This window comes from Nannospalax galili, unplaced genomic scaffold (assembly GCF_000622305.1).
Source record: "Nannospalax galili isolate Female #2095 unplaced genomic scaffold, S.galili_v1.0 scaffold278, whole genome shotgun sequence".
Taxonomy (NCBI): Eukaryota; Metazoa; Chordata; class Mammalia; order Rodentia; family Spalacidae; genus Nannospalax; species Nannospalax galili.
The window spans coordinates 13,697,028-13,715,878 of NW_008347536.1; the positions used below are offsets into that span (position 1 = coordinate 13,697,028).

Sequence of the window (18,851 nt, forward strand, 5' to 3'; positions counted from 1 at the left end):
CAGCTACTAGTAGGGTCTGAGCAATGTGACCTCATGCAAGGGCAGGGCTCCATGCTGTGGAAGTAACCTCAAAGGCCAGACTCAGGGAGTCCACAAGATAGAGACTGATGTCAGGAACTGAGTTCAGAGGTTGACCTGCCTGTGTGGAAGCTGAGATGAACACTGGCCAGGGATGCTCTGTGTTTGGTGGTATCAGAGCACCTGCAACAGAATGTGCCTAGATGAGTCTACATGAAGCTTCAAGTCCATCCTCATACCCAGGGAGATCACAGATCACATGGTGCTCACCTTCTACTCTACTGCTGACACTGACCTTCAAACGCCTTTCTCTTTTAGAGACCTTACTTCCCTGGAGGATTCCATAGCAGGAGTATATCCAAGATGGCAACACTCTCCCTGCAAAGAAAGGCCCTTTCCCTGGTGTGAAGAAGCCCCATCCCTTCATATGGGAATTAGATAGATTTCCTCAGATCCAGTAAAAGCTTTCAGTTGCATTAGAGTTGGGCCTGTCTGCTATGCAGCAATTCTGAGAGTTCACTGTGTATGAAACAGTATGAATCAGTCCATTCAACAAAACAGCTGCCAACTCAAGCTGAGCCCAGGAATGGTTGGACATAATATGGTGACATTAGGAGACCTATGAGTTCAGTTGCTACGTGGGACAATGCCATTCCTGGGGGATACGCTTGTGAAGTATATGTGTTGTTATGCATAGTATTTAAACTCAAATGAAGTCAATGTCATCAGCTTAGACATGGTCATGAATTTTGCTCAGGCTAGCCCTGTCATGATGTAACATAAGGAGACTTAGGTTTAGGAGGAAGGGACAAATGAGGTCAGGTGAAGTAAATTCAATTTTTATTCTTCTTATAATACATGGATATGAGGATAAATTTTCCTTAAAGAGTTTGCAACCCTGAGGCAATGTCTGTGGGTACATAATGTATAATGCAACAGCGAGTGCAATCTGAGTGCAGGAATAATGGACTTCAAAAACATAATTTAATATTACGACACTGCACATCGTCTATGCTTCATCTCGTCTCTTAGTCCAACTATCTCCCAACTGTCATGCAGTCTGAAAACTGGACAGCCTGGCTATCATACTTTGACATATACAATGCCTTCCTTCTGACTGAAACCAATAAATTAACATGGGATTTGTACCTAGGGGGTCCTTGTCTGGAAGTGTACTGCTGGTAGGTATGTCCAATTTTGGATCACAGCATCTGCCCACATAAAAACTTTGGCCCCCAAGGAAACTGGCTGCCATCTGACTGTGGTAATCTTGGGGTTCCTGAGGGTCCCCTGGGATCTACCACAGGCAATGTTCTCATCGCATCTGGGGGCTACATCAGGGTATGGCACATTAGAAGAGATGGCTTGTCATGCCCACTGGGTTTAGACTGGTGAATCTGCCGTCCCAGCTTTCAGGATACATGACCCACTGAGTGAAGCAGGACTACAGTGAGGTCTGCACATTGACTGTAGTACCCAGGGCCAAGGGCCCAGGTACAGAGCCACAGGACCCCCCACCCCCAAAGTGGTGGAAAGCTATTTTTTGAATATTCCATTTCACAAAGTCTTATAAAGTATAGCGAAGGCAAATGCTTATGAGAAACTAAAGGTGAGTTCATTATATTACTTATATATTATCATCTTCCCTCTGAGGAGAACACAGAAGTGTAAATAAAAAAGCAGACAAATGCCTATAGGATGACTCCAGCTATAAGCTTTCAACTAGAGGGTGACTTTTGCCTTCATTCATCAGGCCTGAGAAGCAGATCTTGAAAGCAAAATCTCACTTTGTCTGGCCTGCTGATACCCAATGGTCCTGAGTCCCTCTATTCCCGAAGTCAGACTTTCTGAGGAATATCCTCCACTGATACTTATTTGTGTCATAATTATCAAAAAGGGTAGTGCAGCTTCCGCCTTGCGGATCGTCCTGTCTGTCCACTGGCCTCACTTGTCGGAACTCCTGCGCGGTCGGCGGAAGCTGGACAGGTTTTCGTTGAGGGCGTAGATCCTCCGGGAGAACTCCTCGAACTCCCCCAGCACCTGCTCGTCACACTCCACCGCCACTGCACTGTCCACCGGGATGCAGCTGAAAGCTTCGAGTTGCTCGCCCGAGGCGAAGCCTGTGGCCTCCAGCCCGATGATTTCCTCCGCCTGCTCCACGGCACAGCAGAGCTCGGCTCCCGGGAGGAACTTGCCCGGCCCTTGGGTGCTGGTGGGGCCGGGCTGCTCGCTGGGTAGCGCAGTGCCATTCACCGAGGCTGGGTGCCCAGGCAGGGCTTCCTGTGACTGGCTGGTGTCCGCACCTCCGAGGTCCCGATGTATGCTGTCACCTAAATCACCTGTTTTCTTGCTTTCTTTGGAGAAGTCCAGGGAGGTGTCTAGGGAGGAGGACAGAGAGGCAGCCTTCCTCTCCGGGTCTCCCACAGAGGGCACCGAGGCCCCGGGCTGCGTTAAGGCTGACTTGTAGCTGGGAGGAGGCGTTTTGTACTGGAGTCTCTCATTCTCTGAGTTGGCCCGTTTTCGATGTCCTTTGTCTGGGGAAGGGATCCCCCCAGAGAAGCCTACATCTGCACCCCCAAACATGGAGCTTTGTCTCTTTGGAACAGGGATGGCACTGGAGGTGTGATGTCTGTCACTAGAAGACAAACAAAAAGGTCAAGTCACTTTTTGCTTTAGGCCTTCTGGGAGCAGCCAGGAAACAGCACACTTAGATGAGAGGGAAAAAACAACAGAAAGAGCGATCATTACCAATGTCAAAGGGCATCTGTTACAGCGTGGCATGTTGGGAAACAACACAAAGCGGGCCGGGTCCAACTTTGGGAACTTCAAGAAAGATAAGATTTATTCAATATATTTAAGAAAAGAGTACCCAGAATAGGATGGGGCAGAAACCACATGACACGGGGGAATTGCTGAAGGAACTGAACAGATGGAAACAGGATGGAAACACATGTGAAGGGTGCAATCAACAGAGTGACTGCTGCAGGCCCTCAGCACTCTCTGGCTTTGAATACCCTGTCCTATTTTATATGTGTAAAGTCCTCGTCCAGAATGATTTGTCTATGAAAACTCAGGGAAGCAGTGACCTGCTGATTGACAGCCTTTCCCACACCCCATAGAGAATCATCAGCACAGACAGTGTCAGAGAGCTGTTTCTTTTTTAAATGAAAAATTACCATAAGAAATGGCATCTCTTCTATAAGCCTAGCCACATGCAGTTTTACAAGTCTTTAGTGCTTCCGTTTGAGCCCAAGTTGTTTCTCAGGAAGATCTCCTCGAGCCAGCAATAACAATCACTGTTCAGCCATACACAGCATTATGGTTTCTGAAGTAATTTCACATACATCATTTTACTGGGTCCTTACAAAGGTCTTGTCAGGAAAGCAGGGTATATTCTCACACTTGAGTCTGAAATAATGAACAATAATTAATGGCTTGGAAAATCCAGACCCTGGGATGATGGTTATAACTTTGCTAGCAGAGCCTGCGGGAAGTGTTAATTGTAGTTCTAGATGCCATTATTTGTGGAAGAAATTAGTTTCATTACAACTGCAACAACAGAAAGCAGAGGGAAGTGCAAACAACAATCATTCGACTTATGCCTTTCAGATGAGGAAACACAGGTTAAGAGGTTTGTCAAAGGGCAACCAGTAGACAGCAGTTGAGACAGGATAGAAACCACATATACTCAATGGCTAGTTAGTACCTGTGCTGGGCCTGGTGCAGGAGAAACAGATTCAAAGGCAGCCACTTGGCTGGAGGTGGTGGCACATACCTTTAATCGCAGCACTCAGGAGGCAGAGGCAGGTGGATAACTTGAGTTTGAGGCCAGTCCGGTCTACACAGAGTTCTAGGCCAGCCAGAACTACATGAGATCCTGGTTCAAAAACAAAACAACAACAACAAAAAACCCCAAAGCAGCCCTGCCTTCAGGGCAATTATTCCAGTAATACTATTTTCTCTTTTTTTCACATTTTGTGTTAATTTTAAGGATAAAAAGGGCATAGGAGCCCTTTTTACAGGAGAATCTGATATTCACTTACATTGCATAACAAGCTAATCAAACTGGACATGGAGGATAACTTCTTTTTCTATGACTCGTCTTCATTTAGATTTCTGTCTTTCAAAGTCCCAAGGTATAAGACAGGCAAGAGTCTAAAAGCCTAGTGAGAGCAGTGCAAAGTGAAAGCTACCCCAGACCAAAAGCTGTATCAGAAAATACCATACAGTAACCAGTTATCAGACCAGGGCACAGGAGAAAAGTTATTCTCAATCATAATCATTTTAGTGGCATTTGTCAACTTTGTCTCGGTATGGTTGGATAATCAGAGTTGTGCCCAGGCGCATATCCAACTGGACAAGTAGACCAGCAAATGACTGTTTTTTAGCTCTTAAGAAAAAAACAGCACCAAACTGAGCAAAATCTGCTGGCCTTAGTTTAAGTTTTCAGTTAATGTGCTGTCAAGACTCACTGAAACGGGGTGTGCTATATACTTTTGTCAACCTTGCTGTTTTTCTCCTCCTGCTTGCTCACAGTGTCCTCTTTAAATGACCTCACAAGCTGATCAGGTAAGCAAACTAAAACAGCACCAGCAGCCCTATCAGCTGGTCGATTTGGCAGGGACGGCACTGGGTGCAGCCAACCAGAGGCCAGGCGCTCCATGGATCTTGACTCAAGGGCGAAGGTCCTGACACATCTCTGTGGGCTGCAGCTCCCACCCCTTCATTTCCTGCTGCACTTCTCTGCTGTCAAAAGACGGGCACCAGAACCAGATCCCCACATACAAGTCTCTTGGGGCTTACCACACAGAGGAAGAGGGGTTTCACTGATTCTGATACTCCCTGAAAGCTCTCCTCTGCACAACACAAAAGTAATAATGTGTGATTTTCCTCCCACCGACTTTGGTGGGAAGGAGGAGTTAATTTCCTGGGCATCCATTCTGTTCTCAGCAGGGTGGAACGCCAGCATCTGCCCTGGGAGCAAGGCAGGCTGGTGAGTAGGACGTGTGAGTGGCTCAACTGTCCTAGACTCTGTCTGAGTCCACAGCCCACACCATTACGCTTTAAGTTCAACCAACCCTATTTAAATGTCAAGACGTGTAAGCTGAGCGCCACTGCAGGGGTCCACTAACACAATGACAGGAAGCCTGTACATTACTCCTCTTAAGCATGGAGACTAAGGCTTTGAGAAGTGGAGATTTGGTATTTTCTGACATCCTTATTTTGTAACATTCTTCTCTGGACATCCCCTGTTCCCCGTGACCCCCCACCCTTTGGAATTCATGAGAACTCAGGAAATGAAACTGTCAGATGAGAATTGGAAACTATCAGCAGCATTCTCTCTCAGGAATGGAAGAACATGGAGCCAGGTGTGATGAGGCACACCTGTATTCTCAGCACTCAGTAGGTGTAGGTGGAGGCCTCAGCTACATCAAAAAGTTATTTTTGAAGCCGGGCTGGCACTCGGGAGGCAAAGGCAGGTGGATTTCTGTGAGTTCAAGGCCAGCTTGGTCTACATAGGGAGTTCTAGGTCAGCTGGGGCTACAGGGAGACCTTGTCTCAAAAAGACCAAAAAAAAAAAAAGTTATTTTTGAAGACCACTAAGGAAGTCTACATGTCTAGGGTTTATTCCTTTTTGTCCTCTTAATTTTTAGCTATGTGCGATGAAAAACTTTACATAAAAAAATTAAACAAAACCATACCCTTGCTGACTTGTCTAATACAAACCGGTTAGTACGAAGCAGTGGCTCCATGAAGAGCCTGTGTGGAGCTGCTCTGGGTTCCTGTGGCTGCACCAGGCTCTGGTTCACAGAGCTTGCTTTATTCTTTTCAAAAATAATCTGTGGCAAGTTTGCTGGGCTTTTGTAAACCTGATGTCCTAAGAGTTGAGTGCAAAGTGAGAGCCAGCAGAATCTGAGTGATGGGCATGCATGGCTTACTCTGTGAGCTCTGGGCTTTGGACTACAGACGATCTTGGACATAATACTTTGTATGTATATTTTGCCGAGTTAATTTTAGCAGCTCAGGACAATTTTTTAAACATCTAGAATCTTACCTACATTCCAGATTTTTAAGATAGTGGAGCTTGGAATAGTTAAGGTATTAAATTACTTTAAAAATTACATATAATTAAATATGCATGCATTTTAATTGTTACAGTAATTTATACTCAGGAAAATTACAAAAATGTAAACTACATTAAAAAAAATCACCCATCACAAGCCCATTACTCATCAAGTAACTACTATTAATTTTGGATATTTTCCTTCCAGACTTTGATTTTTATGTATGTGTGCTTAATTAACAAAAAGCCCTGCAGTTTTGTGGTATATACATAATTCTGTATCTTGCTGTCATATGTTATTAAAACCTCTGGGTAAATAATAATTTTAAAAGGCTGCTTTATTGAATGGAATGTCATAATTTATTTAATTATTCCCGCATTTTTATAGATTTAGGCTGTTTCGGAACATTTTACTGTTAGAAAACTGTGGTTGACAATGCATAGTCTGATGACCTGAGTTTGACCCTTGGAACCCACATGGTGGAAGGATAGGATTGATTCCTGAAAGTTGTCCTGTGACCTCCATACAGGCACCCTGTAAACAGAGACACAGTCAGACAACACACACACACACACATACACACACTTAAAAAAAAAAGGTAGCAATCCACTGGGTATGGTGGTGCATGCCTTTAATCCCAGCACTCAGGAGGCAGAGGCAGGAGGATATCTGTGAGTTCGAGGCCAGCCTGGTCTACATAGCAAGTTCCAGGACAGCTGGAGCTACAGGGAGACCCTGTCACAAAAAGACCAAAAAAAAAAAAAAAAAAAAGGTAGCAATAGATGAAAAACAAGAATGTTCAACTTGTAAGGTTTTAAGTTCTTTTTTTGTCCTGATTACAGCCTAACTTCTAACTATCTCATCTGATCAAAAAGTTTGAAACTAGATTTACTAAGTATGACCAAGTTTTAAATGCTATCTATAATTTATCAAATGAAATTAGTATATTATCTAAGCTGTGATTAAAAAAAAAAAAACTTCCCTCCCTTCCTTTTTTGAGACCACTGTATAACTCTGGATGGCCTATGTAGATCAGGCTAGCCTCAAACTCAGAGATCCCCCTGCCCTTGCCTCCTAAGTGCTAGGATTAAAGATATGAGCTATCAAGCCTACAAAGGATTTCTATTCTTTTTTTTGGTCTTTTTGAGACAGGGTCTCCCTGTAGCCCCAGCTGTCCTGGAACTCACTATGTAGACCAGGCTGGCCTTGAACTCACAGAGATCCGCCTGCCTCTGCCTCTCAAGTGCTGGGACTAAAGTGCGGCACCACGCCCAAGCCTCTTCTTTTAACTTTAAAAAAAATTATTTATTATTTTTGTTTTATGTGTATGTGTATATTGTCTGCATGTAAGTAAGTGCACCCGTGCCATGCAATGCCTGAGGAGGTCAGAATAGGCTGTCGGATCTCCTGGGACTGGAGTTAAGGACAGTTGTTAGCTGCCATGTGGGTGCTCAGATTTGAACCTGGTCTTCTGCAAGAACAACCAGTATTCTTAACCACTGAGCCATCTCTCCAGCCCCGAATTTCTATTCTTTAAAAAAAATTATTATTTTTATGTGAGTGTATTGCCTGAATGTATGTAAGTGCACCTGCATCATGCAATGCTCATGGAGGTCAGAAGAGGGAGTCGATTCCCCTGGAACTGGAGTTACGCACAGTTGTTAGTTGCCATATGGGTGCTGGGAATCGAACCCGGATCCTTCGGAAGAGCAGCCAGTGCTCTTAACTACTGAGCCATCTCCCCAGTCCCAAGAATTTCTATTCTTAACACTGACGTGGGACTAGAGAGATGGCTCAGTGGCTAAGAGCACTGGCTATTCTTGCAGAAGACCTGGGTTCAAATCTGGGTTCAAATCTGAGCACCCACATGGCAGTAACAACTGTCCATAACTCCAGTTCCAGGGGATTCAATACCTTCTTCTGTCCTCCAAGGGGATTGCAAAACTTGGGTGCACTTACATATATGCAGGCAATACATGCATACACATAAAAAAAGAACCTTATATGCTGCCTGTTGCACTAAGGCAGCAATGATTTCTACTCTTAAAATACACACACACACACACACACATACACACACACACACAAACACACATTACACTGAGGGGCTGTGGATCTAGCTCAGTGATGGAGCATTCAAGTTTAACATGAATGAGGCCTTGGGTAGACTCTGTAGGACCACCAATGGAAAGAAAGGAGGGACAGAGGAAGGAGGGGGGGAGAGAGGGACAAAAATCTCTCCCTAATGCATCGATATAAGTGTAGCAGAGTATGATGGCTTTCCCTGACACCCAACCCCTGAAAAGAGACCCTACATGTTCTGAGACCCTAGGTTTGGAGGGGGAAGAGGTTGAGATTCAAACAAGCAGACTGAATACACCTCCTGTTCCCTCAGCTACTTGCCCTGGGTGGATATCTCTTCCAGTTTGGTATAGGTCCAAACTGGAAAGTTATATCTGAGGTTTAATACTATAATTTAAAGGAATTTATTTAAGAAACCTAGCTGGGTGGGCACAGTGGCCCATGCCTTTAATCCCAGTATTGGAGAGGCAAAAACAAGCAGATCTATGTATGTGACCATCCTGGTCTATAGCGAGTTCTCGTCCAGTCAGGGCTACATAGCGAGACCCTATCACCAAACCAAACCAAACCAAACCAAACCAAACCAAACCAAACCAAACCATAAAGGCTCAAAGTTAACACAATTGCAGATTTATCGGGCATAGTTTAGTGAAATAGCACAGACTGGCAAATAACCGAATCATATGATGGACTCCTAATATGGACTCCCAGTGAAACTTTGCTATAAATAAGAAAGGATTTCTAAGGTCACATAGAAACATGGGAAGAGGCTCTCTAAATTAAGATGATTACTTTTTTTTTTTTTTTTTTTTCATTCTGAGAGCTCTTATTTACTATATTCTGCCACCTTTGCTTACTTATCTCTCTAGCTTTATCAGTGCTCTGGAGAAAAGACCAACAGCCTGGATTCCACCCCCAGCTCGGCTCCTATGACCCCTGTATTTGGAGTTACAATTTCCCCATATATTAGTTACACGACTGTGGGTGGTTTTCTCCTTTGTACAATAGATCATTGGGCCATGGTTAAGATTACATAAAGTAACACACTTAAATTCTGGGCAGAGCTAGGGGTGGCTCACAACTGCCTCTAACTCTAGCTCCAGGAGATCCCACCATGCATGTGAGAACACACATACACATAAATAAAAAATAAACAACCGCCACTTCCCAAACAGCCAGGCATAGTGTTGCTTGCCTATAATTTCTGCACACAGGAGACAGACATGAAGATTGTCCATGAGTTTGAAGAAGTGTGGGCTATATAGTGAGTTCCAGGCCAGCCAGGATTATTCAGTGAGTCCCTGTCTGAAACCAAGAAACCGAAACCAAATAAACAAATACCCAAATAATTAAAAAACAAATAGTAAGGATTAAATGAGGTACTTAGGAAAAATTCTAAGTATAATGAGTAGGTAAGTCGATAATTATTTATAAAGCTGATATGTGACGTGCTATGTGGTAAGGACCCTGCCAGTTTTCCATAATACAATAGATCTATAAAGTACTACAAAAACAAACATCATCCTCATTTTACATACAAAGAAATCTAAGCACAGACATTAGGGAACTTGACCAAGGTCTACCCTGGAGAGAAAGCTAAGATTTAGCCAAGTCTGACCAAGTAGATGCTAGCGCCCTTTCTGTCTTAGCTCTTAGGACCTTTAAGGTTTTTGTTGCACCCAAAGCACCTACATTTGATCTCTGATTCTCTTTGAGAGAGGGGCAGAATCAGAGGTGAGTGGCATTTCCTTGTCTTCCCGCACATGCTGCATTTGCTTGGCTTTTCTGACTTCAAGGACGTGCTATACCGTAAGGCAGTCTCTATCAATTATGAGCAGAAACAAAGTCTGCCATGAAGTTATGTAGATGTGGAAGGAGGGAGCAAACGCAATGAAGAAAAATCATGAAGATTTACCGCATCAAGAGAGTTCCTGAGGCGGGATGGCTTTTACTTTACAATAGCTCTTTTCCCGCCCACGTTCTTTCAGACTCATTCGTGGTTTTATCTGGCTACAGCCAGGTCTCTGGTCTCTCGCTGTGGAGCACAGGGAAGACTGCAGCTCTCGCCTCAGATATGTCTCTCCCTCCTTGCAAAATGTTTCCTCTGAGGAACATTATCAGATCACAGCTGGTCAAAACACTAAATCCTGATTGTCAGGACCCTAGCCAAAATCTACAGTCACAACTTAAAAAAACAGGAATCTTAGAAGGAAAAGAAAAAAAAAAGAGAGACAAAAAAAAAAAAAAAAAAAAGAAAAAAAAAAAAAAAAAAAAAAGAGAATGTAAGAAAAAGAAAAACAACTTTTAAACAGCATTTGATCTTTTTCCCCTGTGTAGTAAGCCATGACCTCATGGCAGCGTGGCCTCTACCCGGAGGTGTTTGGGTCGGTGTCCAGCCATCAGGGATGCTTGAAGCTCAAGGTACTGCTCCACGCCAATATCATGTCAACTGTGCTAAAAAGCAATAATAGTTTCTCACCTTCTTAAAGATTACTGCTTAAATAACTCGGAGCAATGACAGAGCTGTGCAGTGCCAAAAGCAAGTTGCCAAGGCAAAGCTGAGGTAGGATTACGTCTTTTGGCAGTAAGAAATTATGACATAGAGTTAGTTTCTTTAAAAAACAAAACAAAACCTTCATAAATTAGACTACTATCCTTTTTTTTTCAAAACTTAGCAGAGGGTAGAATTTACCTTTCTCCTTTCCTCTCTGTTCAAGTGGAAGCCAGGGCCTCCTTTTGTGGAAGCCAAATTTAACAGCTAGATCTTACCTCCCAGGAGGTAGCTGGGGTTAATAGTTTTAAGCAGGGGTCTCCTGGCTACAGGCAAGGGATCTAAGAGCCTCTCACCATTACCAGATAAGTGTAAGTGCTTAATCTTTGCCCTAGATGTTAACAAAAACACCAAAGAAAATAAAAATAGAAACCATCTTGGGCCCGGAGCACAGGCTGATGTGTGTGCCAATGGCCACCTTTCCCCTGGGCTGGGTTTGGAAGATTTCCTGCCAAAGTCTGACTTAAAAAAAGAAAACAGTATAAAAAGGTAGAGCTGAACAAGGGAGCTTTCAGACTATTTCAACTGATGGAAAGATGAATCTGTAAAAGACAGAGCTCCACAGGCAAAGGACAAAATAAGCAGGCTGAGGAAATCAGTTCCTCAGGCTGTGATGGGAGGGGCTGGGCAATGGGACTCAGGGAGGTGGTCCCAGCACAGGCCAGAGAGGGGGCGGGGAGCCTCCAGCCCAAGCTGGGTCTCAAGGCCAAACTTTTGGGATGGGGAATACAGTGGTCGTCCAGGGGGCCATGGGAAGGTCCTCAGATGGGTCAAGTCAGCTCCATCACCCATCAGCTTTCACTTTAGGAAATCACTGAACAAATTAATGCGCTGAAATTCCAGTCAGGCAACAGACATCGAGAGGACTATAAAGTGGTCCGTAGAAATAGACATAGCCCATCTTGATGTCATTTATTCGGAGCACGAGTATCATCCTACAAGAGAACATGGAAACGGGGAGAAAAGAGAGCCAGGAATGATACCTGGGGACCCCGTGGAGTGTCTGGACGGCACTTGAGACTTGGGAATAATAAATTGTTTATATTGAAAACTAAGGGAAAAAACTCTAGTTCTGCCAGGGAAACTAGAAGAACAGCAATCTCACAGAACTAAACCCCACAGAGAACTCGACAGGGAAATTAAAACCCTGGCCCAAGAATGCTCTCAGAATTTTAAAACCAGCATTGGAAGGGAGCTAAAGGAAGCGCGAGACTCCTGAGGCCAATGACAGAAACTGTGAAGTGAAGTCTTTGAAAGACACTGCTACAGCCAAGCCACCATTGAGTTTCTAATAAACTCTGACATGAACCAAACCATGGGACTCAGCTGTTTATTATTTTAAAAGAAAACCAGATTGCTCTGCCACAGGGTCAGAGATGCTGCCGCCTTGACCCCCAGTTAATCGCTGCTCCAACAGAGGCTGGGGACGCTAGGATTCTATCCTCTGGGGTCCTCTGTGACACTGAAGAGTTGTCAAGCTAATTCATTTATTCCCTCCTCCAGTATACACTGTCTACTACACACAGGCACCGCATTAGACTTTGGGATCTACGGCAATGAAAAAAGCCATGCTTCTTGTTTTGATGGGGCTCATAGTTGAGTGGGAGGGACAGATATGTACCACAGAATCCATAACATAAATGAACTACCTCAGTGTACCATATAGGAGTAACCACGTGCTAAGAGAATCTATGACAGAGAAATGACCTGGAAATGGTCAAAGTTTGCAGGGCTAGTAGAGCTCTTCCAGAGCTGAAGGACAAGCTGGTGTGGGAGACTAACTGTCCATTGTAGCAGAAAACCAGAGGATGGCCAGTCTGTGTAGGGACAGTGTCAGGGGACCCAAAAGACCAGCAAGGAGTTCTATGGTGGAAGATGAAGCTGGAGAGGAGCACAAAGTCTAGAACATTGGAAGCCTGTAGGTCATGCTTACATCAGTCATTACAATGTGTTACAGTGTTTCTGGGATGTCTCCCAAAGGCCTATGTATTAAGGGATTAGCCTCCAGTCAGCATTATTGGGAAGTAATGGACCCTTTAAGAGGTGGGGCCTAATGGGAGGTCTCAGGTCACTGGGGGGGGGGTACACACCCTCAAAGGAAAGAGAGGCACCTATGCCTGTCTTCATCTTCTCTGTATTCTGGCCATGAAGTGAATAGCTTTGCTGTCACATGGTCCTGCCATGATGTTCTGTCTCCCTCCCAAACAAAGGCTTAAGAGTAGTGGGTTAGTGGCATCATGGCCTGAAGCCTCCAAAACTGGGAGCCAAAACAAACCTTCTGCCTTTATAAGTTGACTTCTCTCAGGTATTTGACACAGTAACAGCTGACACAATGTGTTTTAGGCCAGGGTATATGTGTGTGTGTGTGTGTGTGTGTGTGTGTGTGAGAGAGAGAGAGAGAGAGAGAGAGAGAGAGAGAGAGAGACAGAGAGACAGAGAGACAGAGACAGAGAGAGAAACAGAGAGAGACAGAGAGACAGAGACAGAGAGAGAGACAGAGTCAGAGAGACAGAGATAGAGAGAGAGGCAGAGAGAGACAGAGAAAGAATATGATTCTGATTTGGGAGTGACTCTGCCACAGCTGGAAGACAGGAAGGAGCCCAGAGTGGCTGCTGACACTGCAGGCTATGCAGTGGAACAGGTGAGACACAACAGAGGCCTGGGGCCAGAATGGAAATGCACAGATACAATAGCAGGGGAAATGCAGGAGTGGCTAGGCTTGAATGTAGGAGAGGGAAAGGAGGAATGGAGGGCGATGGCTGGCTTCTTGTTGAGTGTAAGAGAATGGATAGAAGGGCCATGTGCTAATTAGAGTGTGCACTGGTAGACCATAGGCTTATGGCACCTATGATGGAAGATACAGAATGAGGCACAGGCATGTTGAATGTACTGTGCAGAGGTACAGCAGGCAAATGGAATACGGCCGACGGCAGAGCTGATGTACACAGAGAATAAAACGAGAGGAAAGCGGGCTCAGGACTTCACCCTTGGGAGCAGAACTCCAGGCTTTTTCTTTTATTCTTTTGACAGTACTGGGCACTGAGCCTATGAGGCAAGTGCTCTACCACTGAGCTTCAGTCCCAGCCCAACTGCATGTTTTATGACTGTTCTAGTTTTTCTGTTGCTGTGATAAACACTACGATCAAAAGAAACTTGGGGAGGGGAGAAAAGGGTTTCCTTCAGGTTCCGCTTCCAGGTCACAGTCCACCACTGAGGAAAGTTAGGGCAGGAACTCAAGCAAGAACTGAGAAACGCTGTGACTAGCTCACTCACTTGGGCCTGTGTGCAGTCAGCTTTCTCATATAGCTCAGGCCCACCTGCCCAGGAGTGGCACTGCCCACAGTGGGCTGGACCCTCCCATATCAATCAATGAGACAATTCTCCACAGACAGGATCACAGGCCAGTGTGATCTGGGGAATCCCTTAATTGAGACTCTCCCTCCCTAGTAACTCTTGGTTGGGTGAAGCTGACAATACAAACCAGGATAATGATGAAGAGGAAGAGTCTACAAATGATACCAGAGGAGCAGACTGAGGGACGAAGTAACCCAGAAGGCAGTGAAACCAGGACTCCTTTTCTGTAGGCAGCAGATGCTAGATGATCCTGTGGGCAGGACACTTTTCTTAACACAGGTATGAGAGGTGTGCTGGGTGCTGACTCAAGCTGTACTTTAAACCTGCTCTGCTTGTATGTCAATCTTAGTACTTTCATGGCTGTGCCATCTGTGAGTTCAACCCTTAGTCCCTCAGCCTCCCCGTCTGTCAGACAGTAGAGTATCATGGGTCCCAACTCCCAGCAGTGTTGGGAGGACCAAAGCAGTTAATTAAGTAACACAGTCAAAGTGCTTAGGAAGCGGTCCTGGTGTTAGCTGTGCTGATATTCCTTCTTAAATATTACCACCCACTAGCTGGAGAATCATCTAGCAAGAGTAGATAAGATGATCTTTGGCAGTTTCAAAATTGACAAGCATGGAGTTATATCCTAAGCTGAGAATAAATCCAAAGGTTAATGATCAGTGGTCATTTCTAACCCTTTTTGGCTTTGGAAGGCTTAGCCTTCTTTAAATTTAGCATAGTTATTAGATCTAGAAGATGGCTGCCTATTGGAACTTATGAAGCAAGCTTCCTGAAACAGTGACTTGTAAAGTGGCTTTCCCAGGAACTCTCTCTCTCCCCATTCACTTAAGTGTGACCACCCTCCAAACTGATTCAAGTGCCACTTCTTTCACTGAAGTGCTTTAGCTATGCCAAGCTAAGTCGGTTTCCCTGGACATGGACCGAGGCAGAGCTGCTGCACTCTCTACTGTACCTCCCAGCTTTGTTATCATCACTTGTGCTTCCGCACATATTTCAGGTGACACTACTGAACCCCACATTTAGCATCTGTCAGTCTGAGGCTCTGGGTAATGAGATGCATAAATAAGGTTCCTATCATTACCAAGTTTCCTGCAGATGGAGGAATAATAACCAAAACACCATGGTACTCAGTATAGTGTATGCTTTGCATCTTATAATGAGAAGGGAGTCGGCTGAGAGCCTCGGCAGAGGAGGCTGTGTTTAATGGTCACCCTGAAGGATGCTAGTCTGGGAGAGAAGAGAGGGAGGACAGAATGTGAGAGTGAGAATATGAATTTACTCATGGATGTAAGGTGGGGCATTTGAGACAGAAAAAACATAATCAGTGCATTCCAGCTGTGGAGCCAGGTCTTTTTTTTTTTTTGGTCTTTTTGAGAGAAGGTCTCTTTTGTAGCCCCAGTCAGCTGGTAACTCGCTACGTAGAACAACCAGGCTGGCCTCAATCTTACAGAGATCTGCCTGCCTCTGCCTCCCAAGTGCTAGAATTAAAGGTGTGTGCCACCGTGCCTGGCCAGGTTTTACCAAATGCTACATGAGGGACCTAGCCTTCTATTTCTTGAACTCTACTCCTCTACTTTCCAATCTAATGTAGTACAGAGCGCACGGTACACACAGTAAGTTGTTCCTGGGATTCCAGATATAGCTGGTCTGATTTGAGGTGTGCTGCAAGTGGGGGACATGCTAGGTATAGATATTTTATTAATAATTTTAAAATACTGAGTATATGTTGATAAGATTATTTTAGATATATACCCTGGATTTGGGTTATAATCAGGTATCTTATTAAAATTAACTTACCTATTTCCTCTGCCTGTCATAATGCTGCTGCCAGGAAACTATTTGCATTTGTATACTCCCCCCTCCCCCAACTACCTTGTACTGACCCATGGAGCCTAGAAAACTAGTTAACGCATCAATTTTTATCTCTGGATTTGGGGGCTATTGCTCTACATCTTACACATATTTTTATATCTTTCAAAACTTATTGAGTATATGTCACTTTATAATCAAGAAGAGTAAATAGAAATATACAAAAACAAGAGAAAAGATCTGGTTCAAAGACTTGAGGGTGGAGGAGGGAAGCAGCCCAGTGAGCGGAGGGCTTTCTGTCACTGCTGAAAGTTGGCGTACAAAGGATGTTGGACAGCTGTTCTCCATCCTGACTGAAGACAGAAGAAAGCGGAAATGGGTGTTAACCACAGGAGGGGGGCTGTAAGTTAAATATAGGGAAGAATTTCCTGAAGTGAGGGTGTTTAAACTCTGGAATGAGTTATGGAAGAAGCTGGTCCCCCAAGGTCTTTTAAAGTACTACAGATACCCACATGCCTTGTGTGTTCCTGTCTAGAGGCAAGGAGATGGCCCGTCAAGGCTCCTTCTGAAATAGCTATCTTGGAGTAAATAACGCCAATAAAACTTTCTTTTCCATTTACTTTCAACTAAGCTTCACTTTCTGCATCGGGGATGCCACTCTGCAAGCCATAAGCTCAAAGGCAAGTTCATGTGATACTGAAGTAGTACTCTTGAGACTTCAAAGACAGTGTCATTTGATCTAAATTTAAAGACTTTCGTCAGCTAGCCATGTTTTGTAAGTTCCTCGGAGGTTACCTGCCAGAACCCAGTTCTGAATTCGGCATAAACATGATGAGGGAAGGGAAGAGGATAGATATGTCCATAAAGAGCAAGGCTTTTCCATGCTTTAATACCAGCTCCTCTCAACACTGCCCCATCACTGTGACTCTAAAGAGAGTGAGCTGGCTGGCTCACTGCAGACCTTTATTCCCTAAATGTGCCAAAACTATAGCCAGGCCTGGTGCTACAAGCCTATAATCTCAGCACTTGGGAGGTGAAGGTAGAGGGATCTGGAGTTTATTTAAGGCCTGCCTGGGCTACATGAGAGCCTGTCTCAAAAAAACAAAACATCCCTATAAACAGAGAAAGGGCTGAAGTTCTTAGGTAACTATCCCCCCCGCCCCCACTGCTTTTATTTAAAGTTATTCAGCTTGATTCTCTCTGTTCCTGAAAAGGAAAGGAAGATTCCAGCACCTGGGAGGTAAAGGCAGGGCTGCAGTAAGTTTGAGACTAGCCTGTCTACATAGCAAGACCCTATGTCCCCACTCCTCAAATAAGACTATGAGAAGCAGGGCAGCAGGGGCAGAATGAGGAGATTCCACCAAAGAGGGGAGATGCCTGTACCCATCAGCCCGAGGTGCTTCTTCCAACATGAGACACTAGTGCCCATGCTCACTCACTGCATGATGGGCAGGGACTAGGGGAAGAGCCTAGCACACTTCAGGAAGGTCAAGGATACTTCTCTCCAGTGAGGACTGAGTGCTGAGAACAGCCAAGTGAAGCAGCCCTAAGAATTTGGATGAGTTGGTCTAGGTGACCATCAACACTGTAAGCCACTCTGCTGGGTCTCAGGCACTGAGTCACAGTGACAGTGAGTGGACAACGCATAGGAATATCCTGCAAGGCGTGCCCTTGAAAATATTTGTCTTGAGCTGGGTATGGAGGTGCACAATTTTAATTCCAGCATTCAGAAGGCAAAGGTGGATCTCTGTGAGTTGAGGCCAGCTTGGTCTATATAGCAAGTTCCAGGCCAGTTAAAGCTAAACAGTGAGACCCTATCTCAAAAAAACAAAACAAAATGAAACAAAACAGTCTTATCGACTTTAGATGAGAAGCTAAACCATCAACAACTAGACCCAGGAAAGCTTTATGCTTTTGAATCTCCCTTTGTCTCTTAACTATTATATACACAGGAGACAATTAATTGCCAAATGCATGAAAAAAATAAAACATGTTTAAAAGATTTTTATTTTGAATTATGTGTATGTAAGTGTGTAAGTATGTGCACATAAATGCAAGTGCCTGCAGAGGCCAGAGGTGTCAGACTCTCTGGAACTAGAGTTACAGGTTGTTGTGAGCTGTCTGATGCAGACGTTGGGAATCAGGTCCTTTACAAAAGCAATATATGCTCTTAACTGCTAAGTCATCTCTCCAGCCCATTTTCTTTCTTAAAAAATATTTATTTTTAATTTTTATTTTATGTGTATGAGTATATTGCCTGCATGTATATAAAGTACACTCATGTTGTGCAAAACCATGGAGGTCAGAAGAAGGTGTCAGATTCCTCTGGAGCTGGAGTTATTGATGGTTGTTAGCTGCCATGTTGGTGTTGGGAACTGAACCTGGGTTTTCTGAAAGAGCAGCCAGTGCTCTTAACAGCTCAGCCATCTCTCAACTCCTGTTTTCTTTTTTTTTTTTTAAGATTAATTTATCTTTATGTGCATGTAAGTCTGTGTATAGGTATATGCATGTGAGTGTAGTGCTGCAGAGCTCAAAAGCTGGATCCTCTGGAACTGGAATTACAGATGGTTGTGAGTTGCCTGATGTGGGTGCTGAGAACCTAACTTGGGTCCTCTGGAAGAGCAGCAAGTGACCATAATCACCGTGCCAACTCTCCAGTCCAGTTTGCTTCTCTGCTCAGTTCTTTTTAGTCTATAAACCCTTCAGTAGACATCAAATCTGTTCTATACAATTGTACTTGGGAAGCAGGGGTGGTGCCATCAACTTCATTATAAATAACTTGATACTAAAAAAAATACAATTTATAAAAATTAAGTGATACAACTGAAATTGGAATTCACATTTTCTCATCCCTAAAGCCTCTGCTGAATCGCACTCACACTGCCTTGTATGAAGGTGATATAAAAATTAAGCTTTATGATCAGGAAAAATTAAACTTAGAACAAAGCAGGACAGATGGCTTTGAAATC

General features: G+C 44.3%; 1 protein-coding gene across 3 annotated transcripts in view; it reads right to left on the minus strand.

Annotated features, from left to right (window-relative positions):
- Window positions 1-836: 836 nt before the first annotated feature.
- Uvrag (UV radiation resistance associated) overlaps window positions 837-18,851 on the minus strand; it is a 330,970-nt gene continuing 312,955 nt past the window's right edge. For all 3 annotated transcript variants that reach the window (XM_029568839.1, XM_029568840.1, XM_008844232.3), the window contains one exon: window positions 837-2,653. In XM_029568839.1, the coding sequence (XP_029424699.1) occupies window positions 1,963-2,653 (691 nt within the window). In that variant the 3' untranslated portion in view covers window positions 837-1,962. The remainder of the gene's footprint in view (window positions 2,654-18,851) is intronic.